The sequence below is a fragment of the Vicia villosa genome, unplaced genomic scaffold, assembly GCF_029867415.1.
Source record: "Vicia villosa cultivar HV-30 ecotype Madison, WI unplaced genomic scaffold, Vvil1.0 ctg.003656F_1_1, whole genome shotgun sequence".
Taxonomy (NCBI): domain Eukaryota; kingdom Viridiplantae; phylum Streptophyta; class Magnoliopsida; order Fabales; family Fabaceae; genus Vicia; species Vicia villosa.
The window spans coordinates 131,423-158,117 of record NW_026706262.1 but is presented as its reverse complement, the minus strand read 5'-3'; the positions used below and the strand labels follow the sequence as shown (position 1 = coordinate 158,117).

General features: G+C 36.1%; 1 protein-coding gene across 1 annotated transcript; it reads left to right on the top strand.

Annotated features, from left to right (window-relative positions):
* Positions 1–24,535: 24,535 nt before the first annotated feature.
* LOC131641317 (geraniol 8-hydroxylase-like) lies at positions 24,536–26,189 on the top strand. The gene is made up of 2 exons (XM_058911616.1): positions 24,536–25,436; positions 25,541–26,189. The coding sequence occupies exons 1-2, from the start codon at positions 24,546–24,548 to the stop codon at positions 26,111–26,113; spliced, it is 1,464 nt and encodes a 487-aa protein (XP_058767599.1). The 5' UTR covers positions 24,536–24,545; the 3' UTR covers positions 26,114–26,189.
* The last annotated feature ends 506 nt before the right edge of the window (positions 26,190–26,695 follow it).

Sequence of the window (26,695 nt, the reverse complement as noted above, 5' to 3'; positions counted from 1 at the left end):
AGCAAAACAGTCCTACATTTATGATGATTCTTGAAATGCTTCTTCTGATCATCATCCATTTCTTGCCTCATAAGCTTTACGCCACTAGCTTTCACTGGATGTTTGTAACCATCCATCATAAGATCCCATAGTTCACCATCTAGACCAAGAAAGTAACTTTCTAGTTTATCTTTCCAGTATTCAAAGTTTTCACCATCAAATACTGGTGGTCTAGTATAGCCATTGTTACCATTGTATTGCTCAGCAGAGCCAGATGTAGATGCAGGTGGATCTGTTGGAATTTGACCAGCCATCTTTTACTAAAGCGTTTTTCTCTTCCTGAATCTTTTCTAAACACGGTTAAGTGCTTGCACCTTAGAACCGGCGCTCTGATGTCAATTGAAGGATAGAAAAACACTTAGAAAGGGGGGTTTGAATAAGTGTAGTTTAAAAACTTGTATGATAAAAACAATTTGCACAGTTATTTTTATCCTGGTTCGTTGTTAACTAAACTACTCCAGTCCACCCCCACGGAGTGATTTACCTCACCTGAGGATTTAATCCACTAATCGCAACAGATTACAATGGTTTTCCACTTAGCCCACGACTAAGTCTTCTAGAGTATCCTGATCACAACCTGATCACTCTAGGAACAAATGCTTAGACACAAGCTAAGACTTTCTTAGAGTATCCTGACCACCACGTGATCACTCTAAATACAACTGCTTAGACACAAGCTAAGACTTCCTAGAGTATCCTGATCAACACTTGATCACTCTAGTTACTTACAAATTAATGTAATCAATTCTAAGAATATTACAAATGCTTCTGAAAAGCTATAATCACAACAGTGATATTTCTCTTAACGTTTAAGCTTAATCTCACTAATATATTACAACAGCAATGTAGTGAGCTTTGGTGAAGATGAAGTTTCTGAGCTTTGAGTTGAACAGCGTTTCAGCAAGTTAATATTCACAGAATAGGTGTAGAATTCGTAACCTTGCTTCTCATCAGAACTTCATACTTATAGGCACTTGAGAAGATGACCGTTGGGAGCATTTAATGCTTTGCGTGTTCCGTACAGCATTGCATTTAATGTTTCACGCTTTTGTCAACTACCTCGAGCCTTGTTCATGCTGTGTCTACTGACGTTGCCTTTAATAGCTTCCAACGTTCCTTTTGTCAGTCAGCGTAGCCTGCCACCTGTACTTTCTTCTGATCTGATGTTTGTGTATACAACGTTTGAATATCATCATAGTCAAACAACTTGGTGCATAGCATCTTCTTGTCTTCTGACCTTGAAGTGCTTTTGAGCGTGATACCATGAGAACTTCAGTGCTTCTGCTTCTGATCTCAAGTTCTTCTGATGCTTCCATAGACCCATGTTCTGATTCTGCCTTGACCATCTTCTGGTGTCTTGCCAGACCATGTTCTGATGTTGCATGCTGAACCTTCTGAGACAAAGCTTCTGAGCGCTGATTTGTGCATACTCTTTATATATTTCCTGAAAGGGAAATTGCAATGTATTAGAGTACCACATTATCTCAGACAAAATTCATATCCTTGTTATCATCAAAACTAAGAATATTGATCAGAACAAATCTTGTTCTAACACCCCAGACGTCAAATATTTCTACTTCTAAAATGCCTTTTTGGGGCATTTCGTCTCGTCTCGAGATGTTTCCAGTTTGTTGACATCTATCACAGTTCATAATGGCGAAGTGAACATCTTTCCATATGTTAGGCCAATAGAGTCCAGATTGGAGGATCTTTGCACAGGTTTTAGACGTGCTTGCATGACCTCCATACGGGGTTGAATGACAATGCATTATTATACTTCCTATTTCTTCCTCGGGTACGCAACGTCTAAAGATTCCATCGGGGCCTCTTTTGAAAAGAAGAGGGTCGTCCCAATCGTATTGTTTTAGGTCATGGAAGAATTTATTTTTCTGTTGGTAACTTAAATCAGGAGGAAGTACACCAGCCGCTAAATAGTTTACGAAATCCGTGTACCAAGGTGTAATGGTCATGGCAAGAGTTGTTGCGACAGGTTCGTCGGAAGTGTTTCTTTCTAATTGAGCGATAAGCTTATCGTAAGGAAAATCGCCGTTAATAGGTACGACTTCAGGTTCTAGATTTTCTAAAGGAGAAAGGTGGTCTGCTACGATGTTTTCTGTTCCCTTTTTGTATTTAATTTCTAAATCGAATTCTTGCAATAGCAAGATCCATATTAAGAGTCTCGGTTTAGCATCCTTTTTAGTTAATAAGTACCTAATAGTGACGTGGTCGGCGTAAATGATTATTTTAGCTCCTACTAGATAGGAGCAAAATTTATCTAAGGCAAATACTACAGCTAAAAGCTCTTTTTCGGTTGTAGCATAATTCATTTGAGCTTCGTCCGTAGTTCTACTTGCATAGTAAATGATGTGAAGTTTCTTATCCTTTCGTTGACCTAGGACATCGCCTACAGCGTAATCACCCGCGTCACACATTATTTCGAATGGTTCAGTCCAATCAGGAGGTTGCATAATGGGCGCGGAGATTAATGCTTCCTTAAGGGTATTGAAGACTTCTAAACACTTGTCATCAAAGACGAAATCAGCGTCTTTCATTAATAATTCGGTTAATGGTTTAGTTATCTTTGAGAAGTCTTTGATGAAGCGTCGGTAAAAACCAGCGTGTCCTAAGAAACTTTGTATCTCTCTCACGGTCTTTGGAGGTTGAAGATTTTCAATAACTTCTATTTTAGCTCTATCTACTTCAATTCCTCTGTTTGACACGATATGTCCTAGCACAATCCCTTCTTGTACCATAAAGTGACATTTTTCCCAATTTAAGACTAAATTAACCTTCACACAACATTCTAGAACTTTTTCTAAATTCACAAGACATCCCTCGAAACTTTGTCCACATACGGAGAAGTCGTCCATAAAGACTTCCATAATACTATCCAGGAAATCGGCGAATATTTCCATCATACATCATTGAAATGTCGCAGGTGCGTTACATAATTCGAATGGCATTCGTCGGTAGGCAAAGGTTCCAAATGGGCAGGTGAAAGTCGTTTTCTCTTGGTCATCAGGGTGGATTGGGATTTGGAAGAAACCAGAGTAACCATCTAAGTACCAGAAGTGAGAATGTCTAGCTAAGCGTTCTAACATTTGATCTATGAATGGTAGGGGAAAATGGTCTTTACGAGTGGCTTTATTTAGTTTTCTATAATCCAGGCACCTTCGCCAACCAGAATTCAACTCTTTTGGATATAGTTTCACCCTTCTCATTTTTTATCACCGTGACTCCTCATTTTTTAGGTACTACATGGACTGGGCTAACCCATTTACTATCGTATATGGGGTATATTATTCCAGCTTCTAAAAGTTTTAAAACTTCTTTCCTAACCACTTCGCTCATAATCGGGTTGAGTCTCCTCTGGTGTTCTCTAGAGGTTTTCGAGTCTTCCTCAAGCATGATTCGATGCATACAAACAGAGGGGCTAATTCCTTTGAGATCAGATATCTTATAACCTAAAGTTGTTGGATACTTCCTTAGGACTTCTAACAATTTTTCGGTTTCGATCAGTCCTAAGTCAGCATTGATTATTATAGGTCATTCGAGTTCGGTGTCTAGGAGTTCATATCTTAGATTTTTAGGAAGCGTTTCGAGTTCTTCAGTCAGTTTACTAGGAGCAGGTGTAGGATCAGGTGTTAATGCTAAACATTCGTTTAAACTTAGGTTTTGGTTTTCTTCTTGCGTGTTATAGTCGGGTGTTTCAGTTATAGGGATTTCAGGTTTTTCGAGTGGTTCCATTTTCGCTTCTCTGGCGCATTCGTCAGTGATATCCATGAAACAACATGTGTCATCAATTGCGGGTGCTTTTAAGAAGTGAGATAGAATAAATTCAATCTTTTCTTCTCCTACTTTGAAGGTTAGTTTTCCACGTTTAACGTCTATTATTGCACCAACAGTTGCTAAGAAAGGTCTTCCTAGTATGATTGGGATGTTAGAATCTTCTTGAATATCCATGATGATGAAATCAGTTGTGTCATACCCCAAAATTTGCTCATCTCATTTCCCTATTCAAGCTCATACTAAAGTTCAAAGCTCAGAGACATATTCTCCTAAACAATGACTCAAGGAATTAGGGTTTTGATTTCTCTGAAGAAAATCAATGGATCAAAGGCTCCAATGCATCTCATATGAATTATGATGTTTCAAACTATCTCCATGACAAAATTCAGGTCTTAATTTCAAGGATTGATCACTCAATTGCTCAGAAAGTCAACTGTCGACTGATTTGACCTAAAAGTCAAACTGTGGTCAAAGTACAGTCAAAACTCCTGATTTTTGTCAACAACCTTATTTTGAATTATAATTCATCATTTGATCAAGGATTGATCATGATTCATCAAGGAAAGTTCAAAAATCAACAAAGTCAAAAGTTTCTAAATTAGGGTTTTCATAGGAGAAAGTCAATTGAACTTTGACCAGCAATAACTCCTACATAGAATATCAAAAATTTCCCATCCAAAGCTAATTTTGAGGGAAATTGAATTCTCTACAAATTTGTCTCTCACATGCCAAGTCTAAAAATGCTTCATTTGAGAGATATGGATTAAAACATTACAGGTCCTTTTTGGAAGTCAACCAAAAGTCATCTTTTCCAAAAGAGCATACAAAGAGCATGGAAAATTATTTTGACATGGGATCAAAGAAATTGGTTAGAAGACTCTTCAAGGTTTCTAAAATATCCAAGAACTTGAAAAACTATTGAAAAATGAGGAAATGGTAAGGTGCACAAGTTCACCTATTTTCAAGGGCATGTATGAAGAGAAAAAGTCCAAAACTCCAAATATTTCAAAATGGGCCTACATTATTTTTATCCTATCATTATTATATGCCCGTGCACGCCCCATAACGAGAGCCTTTTTATTTTTATTATTTTATTAATTATTTTATGGTTTTTTTATCATTTTAAGTCATAAATTAATTATATAAAATAGTAAATTAAATGGAAGATATGATTTTGTTTTGATTCTAGGCCAAATATCAATCAAATATCCCCATCCAATCATCCAAATTCGTTCACATGGCTTGAGGTACAAGAAAGATCAAATATTGGCCATAATTAGAAAGAAAAATCAATTTCCAAATCAATTTTTTTATGATTGATTCACAAGGATTTGGATCAATTTTATTGCCCTAATTCCATCTCTTATAAGTACTGAAACATTCCAAACCCCTAGATCACGAAATTCTGCAATCAAGAACCTTATTCAAGTGTCAAAATTTTCACAAAAACTCAAATTCGGTCTTGGAGATTGGGAACGTTTCAAGGAGTTGCAAGCATTGATACACGTTCTTGGGAGAAAAGTGAAGCTACTTGGACTATCACACGCAATCAACACCCCCAGAAATACCTCCAATAAGCTACGGTATGTCGTTTCATATTTAAGGTCGAATGCATTGATTCATGGATTTTGTTTGCATATTATGGTTTGTAATGCTTCTATGAACGATTCTGGATGTTTAATTGAGTTTCTATGTGTGTTTGCTATCAATTGCCATGTTAAGGTTTATGTTCTTAAAATTAGGGCTTCGTGTTTGAGGCAAAATTAGAAGAAATCAATAGCATATTTGAATTTAGGGGACTTGGACGATCCTAATAGAGGGGTCGCGAAATATTTCTATGTTGTTTTTGTGGTATTCGTTATTGCAGGTGTGGAAAGTAAGTTTTTTATAGCGTGTTTGCAAATAAGCGCTATAAAAAAGGTTTTGCAGAAATCTTGAGGTAGAAGACGATGAAGTGGCGTGTCATGATTGGCCAGTTTGAAACAAAAAAGGCGCGCGTTTTGGTTAGTGGGCCTCTTGGATCCGGTGCATTCAAGTGTTGTTCATACCACGTGCCTTTACCTGTGCAGCCACTAGATCATCCTCCAATCTCATCCAACGTCCAAAGATGTGCATATCCACCGTACACCCTCAACCATGCGCCACACAGGATCACTAGCTAAGTTTTCCAATTTTTTTTTCTTTTTAATTATATAACACTTTGTTTTTATTTATTTATTTATATTATTTATATATTATTTTCTTAATCTTTTTAAATTTTCTTTTAACAAAAAATTGTTCTTAATTTCTTATAAAAAATATTAAAATAAAAAAATATTTATTTTAATTGATAATTGTATTTAATTTAAATGTTTAAATGGTTTAAATAACTTAATTAATTATAAATGTGTTTACTAAATTACATATTAGGGTTAGTTTATTTAATCGAACTTTTATTTTTGCCGATTTAATTAATTAGGTTGAAAACCAATAATTAATTAATTTGGCTTTTATTTATTCTATTAATCATAGTTAACCTGTGCCCTAATCAGGGTTTACAAGGTTTGTCGCCTGATCAGTCAGACACTAAAAAAAAATTTCTTTCTTATTGATTTAAATAGTTACTTTTTGCTTTGTAAAATACACATTAAGGTTTGCCTTCGTCTATTAATGAACTCCTCCTACACTTACCCTCTTTTTTCCATGTCTTTATTAATTTTCAGGGTTAACCAACCGGTCAAAGCTCGAACGTTCGGTAACCCTAAAACTCATTCTGTTTTTTAATTTCTTCTTTTTAATTATTACTTGTGTCAAACTATTCGCTCTGTTGGGGTTTTATTTTATTGCTTTTTCTCCCCTTCCCCATGGCTTATTATGTAACTGCTCCTGGTTGTATTGTGTGGCCTTGAAGGCACTTAACTCTGTTATGCATATTATTATTATTGTGTGGTTAGTATTTTAGGACGTGACAACCTCGAATTGAACTTAGAAAAACTAATTATAAGATAATTACTCAAATTGAATCACGTGATTGTGCACCCACACACTTTTTATGGTAATCCTTCCGTTGCTTGTTGCCTTGTTGCCTTTTCAGTGTAAATAGTCAAGTCCCTCGGATACGAGGACACCTTAGCAAATGTTGCCCTCGGTTCATTCTTATCATAAAAAAGATCATAAGTCCCAATGATGCTGCCTTCGGTTCGGTTATATGATCTAGTCCCACGAAGTTGCCTATAAATTATGTGATAGTCCCTTTCGATTATTGCTGAGGTGTCCTCTTGGTTGCCTAATAATGACTATTCTTTTCCTTCCCTTAGATTACCTGCCTTTCCTATGGCCGGGACAGTCTTATGGCGAACGAACTCTCGATGACCCTTCAACCTCCAAATAAAAGGACTTCCTACCCTCTTATGGTATGGATAGCCCTAAAAGACTAAAAGAACACTTTTACAATGTCAAGGTAATTTGCCCCTAATTGCTTTGCTCTGGCTTAAATCTTTTTCTTACACTTTTTCATAAACATTCAAAAAGGCTACGCTCATTTACAAGCTAAAGTCCTTATTTTCTTCAATTATATTTCTAAACTTTTGGTTTCAAAAGAGCAAAGCAATTAAGAGCCCATGTAAAACCATGGATGCAAAGAGTGTCTTACACCTTCCCTTTGTATAAATTACCCCCCGAACTCAGTCTTTCTTTTAAAAGGTTTTTTTTATTCTTTTAGCCTTTCTATAATTTGAATAAAATAAAATTCGGTGGTGACTCATGCTATCCGCGACATTTCATTTAATGTCAGTTCACCGTATTACAAGTTGGGATGTAGAATTGACCTACTCGCACAGGGATATTTTCCAACATTCCTACGGGATATTTAACTAAACGGTCAGCAACTTGAAGAGACATCCTTGTTGATTTAAGCTCACCTAAGTTTAGTTTCTTACAGGTTGAAAGAGGCATTAAACTAACACTAGCTCCTAAATCGCATAAGGCCTTATCTACAATAGTCTTTCCTATTACACAGGGTATGGAGAAACTACCAGGATCTTTTAGTTTGGGAGGCATGTTATTTTGAATGATGACGCTACATTCTGCGGTAAGTGTCACGGTTTCGTTATCCTCGAGTTTCTTTTTGTTTGAAAGGATTTCTTTTAGAAATTTAGCATATGAAGGCATTTGAGTTATAACTTCTATGAAAGGTATGGTTATGTTTAACTGTTTCAGAAGTTCCAGAAACCTTTTAAGTTGCACTTCAGTTTTTTATTTAGCTAATCTCTGAGGGTAAGGAATAGGTGGCTTATAAGGTGGTGGTGGCACATAAGGTTTCTCTTTTTCAGATTCCACTTCGGTGTTGTTTTCATTGATCTTAGCGGTTTGATCATCAGTTGATGTCTTTTTGGTTTCCTTTGGATCTTGTTGTGACATGAGTGCGTTTTGAGTTCTAGGATCAATATGTCCATCGTAGTTCGTTCCACTTTGCAGTGTAATCGCATTCGTATGTCCTTTAGGATTAGGTTGCAGATGAGCAGGAAACATGCCAGTAGGGGCAGCAGTAGGCGCTTGTTGTTGAGCTACTTGGGAAATTTGCATTTCTAGCATTTTTTTATGTGTAGCTAAAGCATCTACTTTGTTTGCTAATTGTTTTAGTTGCTCACTATTATGAATGTTTTGATTTAGGAAATCCATGTTAGTTTGTTGTTGGAAAGCTATGAAGTTTTCCATCATGATTTCTAGATTTGACTTCCTAAGGGCATTTGGAGCAGCTACAGGCGCTTTTTGATAGACAGGTAGGACAACAGGTGCTTTTCCAATTGCGTAAAATGCATTGTTGTTCTTATACAAAAAGTTTGGATGGTTCTTCCATCCAGGGTTGTACGTGTTTGCGTAAGAGTTTCCCTGAGCGTAGTTCACTTGATCAGATGGAATACCAGTCAGAAGTTGACATTCGGAAACGACATGTCCATCTAATCCACATATCTCGCATTTAGGTGCTACAACAGCCGTGGTGGCTGCAGGAGTGATGGTTAAGTTCTCAATCTTTTGGGTTAAAGCGTCTACTTTAGCGTTAACACGGTCTATACCACTTACTTCGTACATTGCTCCTTTGGTTTGGGTTTTCTCTACAACGGTTCGTTCTCCTCCCCATTGATAATGGTTTTGTGCCATGTTTTCTATGAGGTTATATGCTTCATCATGAGGTTTGTCTATCAGAGCTCCGCCAACAGCAGCATCTATATTCATTTTAGTGTTATAAAGTAGACCACCATAAAAGGTATGGATGATCAGCCATGGTTCGAGTCCATGATGAGGGCATAGTCTTAGCATGTCCTTATATTGTTCCCAATCCTCGAAGAGTGATTCGTTGTCTTTTTTGGGTAAATCCGTTGATTTGACCTCTTAGCATAACAGTTTTTCTAGGCGGGAAATATCTCGCTAAGAATACTCTCTTCAATTCGTCCCAGGTAGTTATGGAATTAGAGGGTAGGGATTGAAGCCACGCTCTAGCTCTATCTCTCAAGGAGAAAGGAAAGAGACGTAATCAAATAGCTTCGGGATTGATGTTGTTAGCCTTGACAGTGTCGGCGTATTGCACGAACACAGATAAATGGAGATTAGGATCGTCTTCAGGGCTTTTAGTGAATTGGTTCTGTTGGACAACTTGTACCAATGAAGGTTTCAGTTCGAAATTGTTTGCCTCAATCGCAGATGGTGCAATACTTGAGTGCGGTTCAGCTCGTGAAGGAGCGGCATAGTCTCTAAGAGGACGAAGAGCTGCCATCTCTAACTTCGGGGTTAATTGATCAGTAATGATCAATTCCTGAAAAATCGGAATTGGTTCTACTTCGGGAAGATGATGAATTCGACGTCTTATGTTAATATAACGTTCGATTTCGTTAATTCGTTGTATTAATTCCCCTCCTTGTGAACGAGTATTTTTGTCATTTTAAGGTGTAACTTTTTTAAAAAATGTGACTGAAAATTGAATAATTTTTATATTGTTATAAATGGTTGATAATAGATGTCTATTAATTAGGAGATTTTATATTAATTTTTTATTTATTACAGATATCTTATAAAGGGAAAAGTACACCAGGATTATCTTAGGAGTGTGTGTGAGTGTGCGCATGTTCATGTAAGTAGGTGATATTTCTTTAATACTTTGTGATTAAAACATCCTAAAAATAGGGAAAAACAACAACCAAGCCTTATACTCATCATTTTAATCTGTCGAGTTAAGAAACCACAAGAGAAAAAATTGTTTGGATTTTTTTTAATGAAGTCTTAAAAAACAACTCTTTCAACATCTAATTTAATGATTAAGTTTCTTCCATCAAAATCACATAAAAGGACTTGAAACTTGTTATACCAAAGTTGATATCTTACATCAAGTTCTTTGTTAGAAAACATATTATTTTTGCATATATTTTTAAGGTCTCTTAAAATATTTGAAATTTGCATAAAGGATAAGCTTACATGATACATGTTCAAGAATGACTACAACGTAAGAAATAATTGTGTCCGAGAATAAGAGATCACCGATTTGAATCACTAGTTGTGCTTTATCTAGTTATGAAATTACAATTGTTGTTATATTTCATAACTTTAAATGCATTATGTGTCCATGTATTTTTGAAAATTTTGCTAATGAACACTATGATTTTTTCCAAACTCAAAAAAATTTGCATAATTGTTAGAAGTTAATGCACTTGTGAAAGAGTTTTACTATGTTTTTTTCTTCCAATTAGTGTTATAACATTGTAAATTAAAAAGAATGATCATTGTGGTTGCAAAGTATTTTTTTGGTTCATTTTATATAGTGATAAGTGGTTTTTACACTATTGTGTTAGTTGTTTTTCATTCGTTTTCTCTAAATCCCTTTAGTCTACTTTTATGCATGTTTGTGTTTTTTCTTTCTTTTCAAGTGATATGGACCTTATGGAAAAAACATAAGTAAAAGGAATAAATGAATACATACAAAAAAAAATTGTCAAGTATAAATTTCTTACATCTAACACAAGTAGGTTGTGTCCATCAACACTTCCTATATTAACACAAGTTTGGGTGGCTACTATATGGAGCATTTGGATTATGAGGAATGCGATTATCTTCAAGGGGGAGGAGTTTTGCTTCGATGTTATTTGTTCTAACATTGTTTTTCTTTCTTGGAGATGGTTGTATAGCGGATATACTAAGTTTAGACCAACCTATTATGAGTGGTTTAAACTTCTTTTATCCGACACAAGCAATCTTTAGTGCTTGGTGTTTTTTTGTAAGGGTTGCACCCCTAGTGCGAGCTTTTCAATCAATTGCTTATTAAAAAAAAAAATCAACACCTCCCTGTGTTGACCACTAGTTTTTTCTAGTACAAAGTTCCAGACGAAAAAACCATCATGCCGTGTTGATTAATATAGGAAGTGTTGCACAACACTACTCCCTCGTGTTAATCAACACCACCTGTGTTGGCTTCAATTTCAATTGCGGACTTTTGCAATTTTGTAACGTTTTTCTGCCCCATCCCAACTATTCCAAGGCTTGGAGGAAAGAAGTTACATTAGAACTTACATTGTAATTTTATGTTCTCTGCATTTGGAATTCTGTATTTTATAGTATTGTTGTACTCAACTCCATTGGAGCTTTTCTTAATTCAAGTTTTCTTACTTTTTATTATTATTATTATTATTATTATTATTATTATTATTATTATTATTATTATTATTATTATTATTATTATTATTATTATTATTATTGTTATCGTTTTTATTTGTTCCTCACTATTACTTCTTGCTTCTATGTATGCTTTATTTGTGTATCCCATTGCCATATCTGAGTAGCCAGTTACGAGTTTAAGGTCATGAGGATTGTCTCGTTACAAGCCTCGTGTAGATTCTCGAAACACTTCATCTTTGTGGTTAGAATATCTTTTTACTACTTCAATACTATTGTACATTTGTGACGTGTCATATAGTGACAACCCTCTCAACAACAACCAGAATCTTAACGCAAGACCTCAAAAAATTAAGGGTTTTAGTTTAAAAAATAATAATCAAAATATATTTATGTACAAAATATTTTTAAATAAAATATACATAAATATTTCCAATGATTAACGCCTCTTTTTTGAATTTTGGTTTGATGCTTGGATAGGAACAACGCCTCTTGGTATTTTGTTTCCGGAGTTGCTCTTGTTATCCGAAGCGCCCCATTCGAAGGTGGCGGAGATGGGAAGTTGGAATGGAGAAATTTGGAGTTGGAATTTTGGAACGTTTGGTGAGACCGAGGATGGGACAGCCGCGGCACAATTGAATCAACTAGTAATTCTTCTTGCTCCGGTTCAACCTTGTCGTTTGATAGAAGACTCTTTTGTGTGGTGGCGAAATCCTTCCGGTTTCACGGTAAGTAACGCTTATGATACCATTTTGTTACTTGACTTACCGCACCCTCCGTTGGAGAACTCCCTTTCTTCTATTTTCTCTTGTTTATGGAAGACTAAGGTTCCTAGTAGAATCCATCTTTTCGGTTGGAGATTGATTTGGAATAGACTCCCTACGAAAGCGGAGTTGGCGAAGCGGAGAATCTTAGTAGAAGCACAATTGTTGAAATGTCCTTTATGTAATCGGGTTGATGAGGATTTAGATCATCTTTTTCTTCATTGTCATTATGTTAGAACTTGGTGGACCGAATTATATAGTTGGCTTGGTATAGATGAGGTGCCGTTGATAGGAACAATTTTGGAGGGGCTTTCTTCTTTAGACTCAATTTGTAAGTCTTCTTTCCATATGGAAATAGGTTGGTTCTTTGGTTTGACTTTTTGTTGGATTGTTTGGAAGTGTAGGAATGCAATCATTTTTGAGGAAATTTGTTTGGCATCCTTTGATGGGGTAGGATTGTTCAAGTTCATATCTTGGGAATGGTTTTTGATTTTTTTTAAAGAAAAAGCTAGTTGTTCTTGGCCGGATTGGTGTGTCGATCCGAGACCTTTTCTTAATTGACTTGTTGGCCCTTTGGATAATGGGAGGTTGTTCCCATGTGGGTTTGGTTTAATTTTCTTGTATTCTTGGGTTAGGCACCCCTAGTGCTTTTTAATACATCCCTTTGCTTATAAAAAAAAATACAAATCATTATTAATTTTTAATATCACAATTCACTCCTATTTATTGTATATGGAGTCACTTGGATATCACTAAGCCCTTCAGTCACCAATAGTAAAAAGAAAAATGCAAAGGGGTCAATTTAGGGTTGTGCATGTATACGTGTGTTCGTGCATCTGTGTGCTTGTACGTAACTTATATTTCGATATTTTATGGATAAAACATCCTAAAAATCGGAAGAAAAACCAACAAATAAGTTAGATGTCTATTTTGCTCTCCCAAGATTTTCAACTATATCCTTAAATTCATCAGTTTCACCTATCGAGTTAACAAAATTCATAAAGAAAAATGTGTTTAAAGAAAAATTTAATGAAGTCTTAAAAAACCATCACTTTCAACATCTACTATTTTAATAAGGGTAATGCTAACATGTGCCCTTAGGGCACATGTTAAGGATACTATAATTAGAAAAAGTTAAATGTAATTAAATGCAATAAAGTCATATTTAAAGTTTCGATATATGGAATGTACGCGTTCCAAAAAAATATTTCTATAAATATCTCATTATCTTGTGCTCTTAGAGCACATATTAGCTTTTCCCTTTTAATAATTAAGTTTCTTCTATCAATATTAAATAAAAGGTTTTGAAACTTGTTACATCTATAATAGTTATTATTTTTCTTAACTTCAAATGCATTATTGGGCCATGTATATTTCGAGAATTTGGCTAATGATGCATTATGCTTTTATTTTTCTAATTAAAAAACAATTCGCATAATTATAAGAGGTAAAAGCCCTGGTGGAAGTTTTTTAGTATGTTTTATTTGTTCTTCGATTAGTGCTATAGCAATGTATTTAAAATAGAACAGGAGCATTGTGATTGCAAAACACATTTTTGTATTCACTTTTATACAAGGGTAGCCCTCTCCAAGAGCGTTTTGACTCTTAGCAAAAGACTTCAAAGGATTAAAGCTCTGTTTGCAAGTTTGGAAGAGAAGAGAGATGAAAGTTTTGAAAAATAGAAAAAATTAAGCGAAAAGAATAAAAAAAAATTGGATAGGAGGGTTTTGGAGGGTCTGATTTTATTCATAACACTAAAAATCCTATAAAATAGAGTTCTCCAAAATTATATTGAATGAGGGTTTTTGAGAGTCTTGGAGGGGTTGCATAAATTTTTCAAATATCTTTTTGGTTATTATACTATTTTAAAAATTAAAAATTCAATAATGATAATGACTCTTTTATCATTCTATATAAAATCATTTTTTTTTAAAAATGTCAAATATTTTTCTATATATTTTTAAAAAAATTTATTTTCAAAAGTCTATCCCTCCCTCTCCTCCTCGGGTGCAGTTACCGTGCATAGATAAAAATCTATGCATCGTGCATAGATTATTATGGACCCTTGGATCATTGGATCAAATTCTAGACATCAATTGTTATTACTCAATACTCAATACTCACCACTCAATACCTAATACTCAATACTCAATACTGGATTAAAAACATGATCCAATGGCTTATGTAGGCTTATGCATGGTGCATAAGGATTTTCCTTATGCATATTAGCCAAAGCCTCCTCCAAACTCACAAACATAACCTAACGATCTCATTTTCAAAAATAGTAATAATTTTTTTTTTATTTTCAAAATATTTTTAAATAGATTATAATTTTTTTTTATTCTAGCATAATAATTTTTGCTAAACAACCACATAATTTACCTAACAAATTTGCTTCTAAGTAGGGGTGTTCATGGGTGTGGGTCGACCCACGAATCCGCGAACCCAAACCAAACCAACCCATAAATTACCCAAACCCATTCACTTACGGGTATACCCAACCCAATCCGCAATAACCCATATAGTTTTGATTCGGGTATCGGGTTTGAGCTTTGCAACCCGCAGACCCGTTGACCCAACCCATTGATGTTACATTAGTAATTTTTTTTATTATTTTAAATAGAAATATAAATTATTATCTCAGTTTAACCATAATTTTTTCAAAAAAGCTTTATTCTCCACCAATAATACTACTAAATCAATAAATTTACGTAATTCTAGGACTAAATGTTGTTTCTTATTTTCTTTTGTATCATTTCCAACTTACGTCACTACAACGGCCAAGGGCTACTACAGCGCTTTTTTTGGGCTACTAAAGCGCTTAAAAGCGCTGCCAAAGCCAGCGCTGCCGTAGGTAACGACAGCGCTTTTGAAAGCGCTCTCGTAGCCCCTCCTATAGCAGCGCTTTTATCCAGAAAAGCGCTCTCGTATCCCCCCCTATAGCAGCGCTTTTTTCAGAAAGCGCTCTTGTACCCCCCCTATAGCAGCGCTTTTTCAAGAAGCGCTTTCGTAGGTTGCGCATTTATTTTATGCTTTTTTTTTTATCTTAGGCCGTGCATTTTTTTATTTTTTATGCTTTTTTTTATTTTTTATGTTTTTTTTATCTTGGGCATTTTTTTTACAATTATATACCAAAATAAAATATATATATATATATATATATATATATATATATATATACCATGGATAAAATACCATTATATACCAAAATAAAAGATATACACCATTAATATAAGCCCGAAATTCGTGTCCTCCGCATAATCACATGTTTACTAACAGATACATATATAATTAAATCATCAACAGAATATAAGCCCGAAATTCTCAAAATCCACCGAGCGCACGGTCCTGGACCTGCAAAGTATGAACAGAACAATACGGTCAATTAAAACATTCATTGACTAGTGAAGTTTAGTACTCAAGAAGCTGAACACCATTCATACCACATAAAAAACTTTTAGTCTCTTTGTCCACTTTAAGTACTAACATGCAGTGAATAGAATTTAACTCCCTTATCCAAGTAAAAAGTATCCCACACCATCGTTATATCAAATCAAATCAAATATTAGAAACACATATATGTCTTCACTCTTCATCATCTAAAGAAAAGACTATTGAACTGTGTAGAACATGTCCTCACTTTTCATCATCTAAAAAAAGACTATTTCAGTTTAATATATTAGATTAGACTCTCCGTTTCTTATTTAATAGAAACACAAAAGTCAAATTTTAATTCTTAGTCTTCATAGAAAACAATACACCACTAAAATTAAATGAATTATCCACAAAATACTGGAACTAAGAAAATATAATTTGACATTTTATAATTCCTTTAAAATATACAAAAACTAACAGGATCATTTGAACATCACTTTATAAAATTGAAGGATTGAACATGTCGCAACTTTTCGAAGCCATAGTAACCAGACTTTTTCTATAAGCACTTAAGGTAAAAATAAAAGTCTAGAAACATAAATTATCGTTTTGATTGAATGAGTCAATTGAGAGAGTGATTGTTACCTACAGGAAGTTAACTCGGAATTTTGTGATTCTCCCTTAAGGCTTCCATACTACATAGCCATCACAGGTGCAACATATCTCATATTTTCATTCTCCCAACATTATCTTCAATGAGAAATTGATTAGGAGCTTCTGCAGTTGTAAAAACAAAATAGATGAAGTATCATCCATGCATAAAAACAGAGTGTTCTGATACACTTAATAAACATAAGCATAATCTTTTTCACTAAATGTGTATAATTTTTCAAATAGGAAAATAATAGATGAAGAACTTACATATTTATAACTATGTAGAGAGTGATAAAACAATTGAGAAATTGCTAATCAACTTAACACATTAAATTAAAAAAGAAATAGATTTAATTTGCTTCCAATCTAAATGAATGCTAAGAATAGGTATGTTTGGGAGGAAAATTGTACAGGAATTTCTATGATTTATTCAGCAAAAACATGACTTATGCTCAACGGTTCTCCTACTTCAGCTTAACTGAGCTTCTAGAAATCAATCTATTAGACAACTCCAAAGCAATATATGCAGACCTACCTACCACCGACCAGCAAGAACAAAGAAAACTCAGCAAATCCTTGATCTGTTCAATCATCATCTGAATCTGCAAAACAAGAAAAGAAAAAGACTCCCTTAAGCTAAAATAAAGTACAAATTTACCCAAGACACAGTAGATGCTGGAAACTGAATGCAATAACTAGACAAAGTTTTGATTGCAATAATTAAAACAAAGTAGGTATACAGGACTAAGAACCAAGATTTAACTAATACAAAATGATTGAGAGTAGAATAACCGTAAGCATATCACAAACTTGGGGTAATAGAAGGCTCAAAGTAGGCATCTTTAACAAAGTCCAATGAAATCAAAAGAGGAAAGAAAATTAGCCCCAATTCTATCAGGTTCACTCAGATCTCTTTCAATGACATGCACTCTTCGTCCATCCTATATGGCACAGTAATTTACACAGTAACAAAAACAATATCAACAATTAAAATCACAATACCTTCCCGAGAGTATGAGCCAAAGCCGCGCCGGTGATACCGGCTCCAACAATAATAACATTGGCGCCACGGTTAAGCTTCTCCGATTTAATTTCTCTGGCATCAGTCGTCACGCTTTCCCCAGTCGGCTTCACCGGCTTAGCGAAATTTCTCTCCCCGGAGAAAACCAAACTGTACAACACAAATAAACTCAAAACGGAACTTAAAATCCAACCGAGCAAATACAGATTCATTATAGAAGATGAAGAAAAACAAGTTACGACGGTAACAACGGCGGAGATGAAAACATGTTTCTTCGTCGGTGAGAGTGTGATGGGGTTTCAGCGGCGGAGAAGAAGAAGAACTGAGGAAATATAGAAGATGAAGAACAGTGACTTTTAGGGTTTCAGCGGCGGAGAAGAAGAAGAACTGAGGAAATATGGAAGATGAAGAACATTGACTTTTAGGGTTTCAGCATCGGAGAAGAAGAGGAACTAAGGAAATATGGGAGAAGAAGAGGAACTGAGGAAATATTGAGGAAATATGGCAAAATGCGTGTTTGTTTTAATTTGTTTTAAAAATTTTAATTTTAAATGAGCTACGAGAGCGCTTTTCAAAAGCGCCTTTGTAACTAGACCTATACCAGCGCTTTTTAGAATAAAAGCGCTTTCGTATCCTACCCCTATACCAGCGCTTTTAAAAGCGCTTTCATTATAACCCCACCTATAAGAGCGCTTTATAAAAGCGCTTTCATAACACCCCCTATAAGAGCGCTTTTAAAAAGCGCTTTCATAACCCCCCCTATAAGAGCGTTTTTTTTCCGTGTTTTTTAATTTTGTTTTTAGCGAAACCTACGAAAGCGCTTTTGCCTAAAAACGCTTTCGTAGATGTGCTGCTAAAAGACTAATTTGGCGTAGTGCGTATTTTATAAAAATAATGTGACTTGTGGAATTTTATACTATTATGTAGTGTTATGTCATGTCTGAATATAATTAGATATTATATGATGTGCTTCATCCATTTTGTGCGTTAGAAATGAATATAAATGTATTGAATTGTGTTACAATATTTTTAAATTGAAAAAAATTATTATTTTTTAAATTTGAAACACAACCCACGAACCCAACCCAACCCATAAATGAACGGGTCGGTTTGGGTTGGTTTTGACAATGAAATTGTGGGTTGGACGACGAACCCAACCCATTAAAATTTGAATGGATTGGGTAACGGGTTAGGCCAAACCCAGTCCAACCCAACCCACATACACCCCTACTTCTAAGTTTAAGGTGATGAGATCTAGTATGGTTATCCATTTTTTAAATTATCTTTTTAGTTGTTACCTTTCTAGTTTCTAACCCATGCGTTACAAGTGAAATAAGGGTTCACTGTAATATTAATACGCACAAGTGAAGTAAGGGTCCAATGTAATATTAAAGAACTCTAATTTGTCCTTGTGCTTTATATTTTTATATATATATATATATATATATATATATATATATATATATATATATATATATATATATATATATATATATATATATATATATATATATATTATTTTAAGCACGGGAGAAATAAGAGTTTTTTAACCTGATTACACAATAAAACAGGAAATTTTGACCAAAAAAAAATTATAAATCAATTGTAATTACGAGAGAAAAATAAGAGATCTTTGCTAAACTCATAAAATGAGTAATTGAGGTGAGTAATTTTTCTAAAAAAAACTATTTTCATACCAAAATCTTTATGTTTCAAACGGTGTTGTTTATATTCTAAACGTCATTCCGAAAATAAATCTCGTTCCTTAGTAACCAAAGAGTCCATGTGGTAGCTAGCCAAAGAAATAGTGTATACGAAAGAAATAGTGTGAATCTATAAAATTCGACAAACACTCTTCCTCCAACCTATCCCCTTTACCAACCCAAAAAGCTATTTCACTCCAAATCTTCTTAACCACCCCACAATTAAAAAAGAAATGATCCTTATCCTCCAAGCAAATTCCGCAAAAAATATATACTCTTTAAATTATGAAAATTTCTTTGCTTACCTCCCAACTCTCTAGCCCACCTCTGGTGAAAAACCCAAACTACCCCTGACTTCAAAAGTTCATCTCCGAAATGCAAGAAAAAGGTGTTTTCGGAGATGCATCTCCGAAAGCGCCTTTTTTTTTAAAAAAATTGTCTTGTTTCGGAAGTTCATTTCCGAAAACAGCATTTCGGAAGTTCATTTCCGAAAACAGCATTTCGGAAGTTCATTTCCGAAATACTGCGCGTTTTGCAGATTAAGCAAAACAGCCCCCTCCCCCAAACATTTTACCCTAATCCTATTCTAAACACAACCCCTCTTCAAATTTTCTGCAAAAAGCAAGTGTAAGATCAAAGAGATTGCCCAAGTCTTCTTCCAGTCTCAACCAAACGCATCATCAAACACTAATTGGTAGGTTTATCATTGTTTTTTCAAGTTTTAGATCTATTTGAATAAACTCTATTAGGGTGTTTAGAAACTGAAAAAATCACATTAAGATAGGTTAGTACTGATATTAGGATGTTTAGTAGGCATAAAAATAGTTTTGGTTTAGGTTTTTTGGGTCTGCCATTGGAGGTTGCAGAGAAGCTCTGCGCAGGGGTGTTTCGGAAGTTCATTTCCGAAAACACCTCCATCCCAGTTTTCGGAAATGAACTTCCGAACTGTATCAGAAGTGCATTTTTTTTTGTTGTTTCATTTGTCTCGCATATTAATCGATTTCGATTTTTTACAGGAACATGTCAGGCAACCAACCAGCACGCATCAGACAGGGTAGGGAGACCCAGACTGCGTCGGCTAGACGTGAGCGGGCGGCGACGCAGCTGGCGTCGACCCAGGGACGGGGGCAGGGCCGGGGACGCCGTGTGCGAGTTCCCGTGGACGTGGGAGAGGGTACATCTAGTTCAGGATCCAGGAGTCGGCTGGCTCGGGTATCTTCTTCTCGCCAGCGAGAGGAGGAGGAGGAGGAGGAGGTGGCGGCAGTGACTTACCACGAGCCGGAGGGGGTACCGGATGTTGACCCTCCAGCCGGAGAGGATGATGACAGGAGGACGGCTATCCGGGAGGGCCCTTTGACACCTCTATGCTGAGTAGCTTCCACGATCACGTCGCTCGGCGTATCTGGGAGGGAGAGGTATTTTTTATAATTTAACCGTTTAATTGTCACCATTTTTTATAATTTAACCGTTTATTTGTCGCTTATATAATATATGTTGCTTATTTGTTTTTTTTTTGTAACAGGAGCGAGAGCCGTTGAAAATGGTGAACCACGCCCGGAAGATTTTCAGTCTGTTTAAACCAACAGCTGAGTGGTTTAACGACCACGTGCGAGGTTCAGGGCTTAGCGGGCTCTGCATGACGGGGTACACCACCATCAGCACCGGCATGTAGGGGGCATTTGTGGAGCGCTGGCACAAGGAGACGTCCTCTTTCCACTTTCCGGTTGGGGAGATGACGATCACCTTGCATGACGTGCAGTGTCTTCTCCACCTGCCAATTAGGGGGCCGCTGTTGACCCACTCCAAGATCCAGAGGGTCGAGGCCATTGAGTGGATGACGCTCTATTTGGGCATGGAGCACGAGGTTGCTCACTTTGAGTGCGTCACGACTTATGGGCCTCATGTCCGGTTCACCACACTGAGCACTTATTTTGAGCACCATCTGGACGCGGCTGCCGAGGCTGAGGGTGAGGGTGACGAGCTGTTCACACACTATCACCGCGGCTGCGCTCTCCGGTGCTGGTACATGCATGTGGTAGGCGCTGCATGCTTTGTGGACTAGAGTGCCAGGTACGTCGACGTGACCTACCTCCGCTACTTCATGGACCTGGATACCGTTCACCAGTGGAACTGGGGGGCAGCTACTCTGACATACCTCTACCAGAAGCTGATTGAGGCCTCCAACTGGAGGACGAGGCAGTTGGTCGGATCCTGCATACTACTTACGGTACGTTTTATTTTAACACATTATCGTATTTATTTATTTATTTATGTTTCGTATTTATTTTTAATACATTATCGTGTTTGTGTTTCAGAGCTGGATCATCTCCTACTTCTCCCGCATCCACGGCTTCCGCTACGATCCTGCATATGTGGAAGCCATGCCCAGGGCCGCCAGATACGCTCTCCAGAGGGGGAACGATGCGGTGGGACCATACCGTTTGTACTTGGACCGCACGATGCACGACGACGTCACCTGGAGGCCGTTCGCCGACTACGCTCAGATTGTCCCCTTTGACGGCATTGCTTTATATTCTGGCTGGTTGGCATGCGGGACTACCATCATGGTTTGGTATCTCCTTGAGCGGTGCATGCGTCAGTTCGGATTCGAGCAGCGGATACCCAGGTCACCCTTCGAGGCTGCTCCCGACACAGTGACCCGAGTGCAGCTCACTGCCATATGGGCGGACTGGCAGCAGCATGTGGTACCGCAGGAGTACCGTCTCACTCGGGTCACACAGGACTGGCACAGTGAGGAGGGGTACGTCACATGGTTCTACCGGGTGTCCCATCCTGTGCTGAGACCCGACGTTTCCGGCGCTCCTAGGCCAGCACATGAGGAGATCCTGGAGAACCAGCAGGCCGAGAATGACCACGCCATTGATCTCATGCCGATCTGCCAGCGGATAGAGATGCTTGGGCGGGACGCGTTGGATCGAGGTGTCGTTCATCAGGGAGGTTCAGATGCAATCGCCGTGATGGAGATGATCGTCACTGATGCGGGCCGTACGGCGGGGTACAGGCGGCAGAGGAGGGCCCAGAGTGAGAGGGTTAGGCACACCCAGTAGTGGTCGAGTTTATTTATTTTTTGATTTCGGATTGTATCTTTCGTACAGTATTATTATTATTTTCGATTTGTATATATTATTTGGATCGAATTTATCATATTAGTATTTTCAGTTTATCTGTTGCTTATTTTATTTGGCGTTTGCGTTTAATTAAAATGCGAGACTGTTAAGAAAAAACATAAAAAAAAAACACAGTTTCTGCATAATTCGGAAGTTCATTTCCGAAGCAGAGGTATTTTGGGATTTTCGCTGGGGGTGACCCCCATAGGGAGGTGACTAAAGAAATTTTCTAAATTATTTAAAGAAAAAAAACCCTCTATACACCAAGCGATCATTTGAAGGAAGCCTATTAAAAAAAAGCCTCCACTCAAAAATCTTGATCTTATATTACACATCCATTTTTCAAATTAGCCCAAAAACTTCATCAAACTTGTTAGAAGGAACATGAATCTCCTACATATAAATGTTGCAAAGTATTATGCAACATGATTTATAAGTTAAATTTGTAAAAATTCTCTCTCCAAAATTAAATTAGTCACTATACAATAATATCATTTTGTGTTTTGTTCATCGATAATATTATAATTTTAAAGTAAAGTATTCTATATATCTAAGTCATGCACTTTACCCATTAATATATTGATCTAATAATCACTTGTACGTTTATATAATAAATTAGCTTAGTGTTCAATATATCGTGATGTTGTTAAGCTTGTTGAAGAAGCATCATCTACGATTATGTTAAAAAGATGTAGCAAACCATTAAATTTTATAATACAAAAATATTGGAGTTAAGAGAACGAAAAAATTATCTCACAGATGATGACATCATGTTAGACATTTTGTTCAATACTAAGACTTAATACAATAATTTAGGCGTTTTTTATTTGTTTTAAATTATTATCATTTATGAGTTTTCCTCCCTATTGAGATGGGTGGATACATAGGTCTTAATCAGATGAAAGATTAAAAAATATTTCAATTATCAAAGCTATAAGACATAATTGAATGAAAAATGAAAAATGGTGAGATTGAAAAAGGCCATAGAAAATTTGATTTTTTAGGCGAAATCTATTATAAATAATCTTAGACAATTGTGAGACATATTTTCAAACTAAGATATTAGAATCTAATTTAACAGTTAAGTTGCAATTTGTGCTTATGTCTATATTTTTTTTATCAACTTTTTAAGCAAGTTGTATTAATAAAGAAAGAAAGTTAAAAAAACTTGATTACAAGAGGATAAGAAAAACAATTAAAATGAAAATTACCCAACTGATCGTACCTGATCAGAAGAATCGTCGCTGGCTGCTTGGAATTGGATCTTCTAGGAATGAGGAGGGGGTGTACCTGCAAGGTACTCTGATGCCAAAGTGAGTAGACGAGCAAAGGAGCGAAAGTACAAGCTAAAAGTAAGTAAGAAGTAAATACCTGACCCTATAGTAAAAGAGGGTATTTATAGCCCCCAGCGCTGGGCCATGATCTCGCTATTGGGTTGGACTTCCAAGCCTAACTAGGAGACTGCCAGGTTTCCTGAGCGGAAATATCGGAGGTGCGTGAGTGCCCTCTGTCGTTGTTAACCGCTCCGAAGTTTAAGGGAGACGCGGTCTTTTAGGGGCCACGTTGGCTCCGTAGTATTCTGAGAGTTGAATATGAAGGAGCCCTGTGAGGAGCAGGGTCCTCAGCGGAGAGGGTGCTCGCAGGGAGCAGTCGTGTCGGGCATCAGCTAGCTCGCGGGGAGCACAGTGCCGAGCACAATGGAGACGAGCGTGGACTATCGTCAATTGGGAGCTTAGGATGGTTTGGGCCTCTAAGGCTAAGTGGGTCGAAAGTGGGTTGGGCCTAACCTTGGCCCAGTCCAGAACACCAATCAAATAGAACCTATTAAGTAAAATAAAGGGTTTTTGCTAAACTCATAAAAATTACAATTGGGTTGCATAATTTTCCCAATATATAACCATCTCCAAACGAGCTTTTTACACCTCCACACCACATCCCTCATGTTCCAAGTAGAGTTCTTGAATACAATCTCATTCCTACATAACCAAAGACTCCATATTATTGCTAACCACACCCTTCACACCTTACCTCTTTTGACTTTCTTTTGATGACAAAAGGAACTTCAATCCCAAAAACTCTCTTTAAGATCAAGCACAATGTTTAAATTCATTTCAAAAGGACAACACAAGAAGGAGTGGGACAAAGATTTTCCAACCTCTTCACAAAAGACACATGAAAGATTAGAAGAAATAAGATGTCATACACACTTAATAATGGACTAAATATATGTCACCGCATGCCACATAGTCAAAATTTTGTCTTGCTTGACTTGTTAATATTTTCATAAACTAAGCTAGCCAGCGACTGCCATGACATTTCCATGCACATGTTTTGACTATTGACTACAGAAATATTAACATGCAGAAGCGTCTATATAAATGAGTTAGTTTCACTTTGAGTAATATTAACAAGCAATAACATTTCATAAGATAAGATGAGTTCAGAAATGTATTTTGCAACCACAATGTTCCTCCTCTTTTTATCATACATTGCTATAACATTATTCAGTAGAACCAACAAACATATCAATCTTCCACCTGGGCCTTCACTTCTTACCCTTTTGCGAAGTGCTTCTGAATTAGGAAAAGAAAAACCTCAACACTTGTTAGCCAAATATTCCAAAATATATGGCCCAATAATGCATTTGAAGTTAGGTCAAATAACAACCTTTGTGATTTCATCACCAGAAATTGCACAAGAAGTGCTTCAAACTCATGATCTCTTCCTCTCAGACCGAACTATTCCTCAAGCTGTTGCAGTTCTTGATCATCAGCATTTTAGCTTACCCTTTATGCCAGCTTGTGATCTTTGGAGAGACCTTAAAAAAATATGCAAAAATCATTTGTTTGCCAGTAAAACACTCGATGCTAGTTATCAACTAAGGTGCAACAAGCTTCAAGACTTTTTATGTGATATTGATAGAAGCAGTATAACAGGTGAAGCAGTAGATATTGGAAGAGCTGCTTTTAAGACTACATTGAATTTTTTGTCAAACACTTTTTTCTCTAGGGATTTTGCTAATTCTTCTGGTGAAACTGATGAGTATAAAGATATAATTGAAAATCTTGTGAGAGTCATAGGAACACCAAACTTGGTTGATTTTTTTCCTGCTTTAGGGATGTTTGATCCACAAGGTATTAAAGGAACATCAGCTACTTATCTTGAAAAGTTGTTGCAAATTATTGATTCCTATACTACAAAAAGATTGAAGTTAAGAGAAGACGAAAATTACATCCCAAATGATGACATGTTAGACATGCTTCTCAACATCTCTAAAGAGAATGGCCAAAAGATGGACAACACAAAGATTAAACATTTGTTTCTGGTAATTTACTCTCCTTCACTTTTCTATTATATATCTCTTTTTTATTATTAAATATACATTATAATTTTTTGGAAGAAATATTTATATTTTTTTCTTTGTTATAGGATTTATTTGTCGCGGGGACCGATACAACTTCCTACATGATAGAACGAGCCATGGCTGAACTAGTTCACAATCCACATGTAATGTCAAAAGCTAAAGAAGAGCTTAAGCAAGTAATTGGTATAGGAAATTCAATTGACGAATCAGATATTACGAAACTCCCATATTTGCAAGCAGTAGTAAAAGAAACGTTACGTTTGCATCCATCTGCTCCACTTTTACTACCAAGGAAAGCTAGGAAAGATGTAAAAATTTGTGGATACACTATTCCTCAAGGTTCACAGATTCTTGTTAATGAATGGGCCATGGGAAGAAATCCTAGCATTTGGGATAATCCAAATATGTTTTGTCCTGAAAGATTTCTTGGGTCGGAAATTAATTTTAAGGGCCAATACTTTCAATTCACACCATTTGGTGGTGGGAGAAGAATGTGTCCTGGCATGCCACTTGCTATACGAATGTTACATACGATGTTAGGATCATTGATTAATTCTTTTGACTGGAAAAAGGAAAATACAGATAGAGACATTGATCAACCATTGCGAGCTATTCCTATTAGAGTAAATAAAGTGTAACATACAATTGAGTATTTTTGTTTTATTTGTATAAGGAACACTCCTTCGTTGTGACGAAATAAAAAATATTTGTTTATTGTCTTGATCAGTCTTACATGCCGTAAGTCTCTATTAACCTTACACTACCATATCATGTTGCGTTTTGTTTTTCTTGACTTATTACATGTTTCAATTTGTTATCATGGCCTCAAATTCGACATTTTGATCTCACATCCTATTTCTTAAAAATAAATTCTAGCTAAAGGTAATATAAAACATCTAAAAATAAACTAAAGTCATCAAATATTTCTACAAATATAGAGATTAAAACAATTATTTTTATATAATTAAACTCCCCCATGCTTAAATAGATGCTTCTATCAAATATTTCTACAAATATAGAGATTAAAACAATTATTTTTATATAATTAAACTCCCCCATGCTTAAATAGATGCTTCTCCTCAATTTAAAAAAGAAATATCTTATCATAAACATGATTATTATTCAAGAATCAAACATAATGAGACTTAATTTAAATATTTTATCTAATAATAGCGAGAACACAATAGTTTTATACATTGCTTATCATTAGAGTCCACACC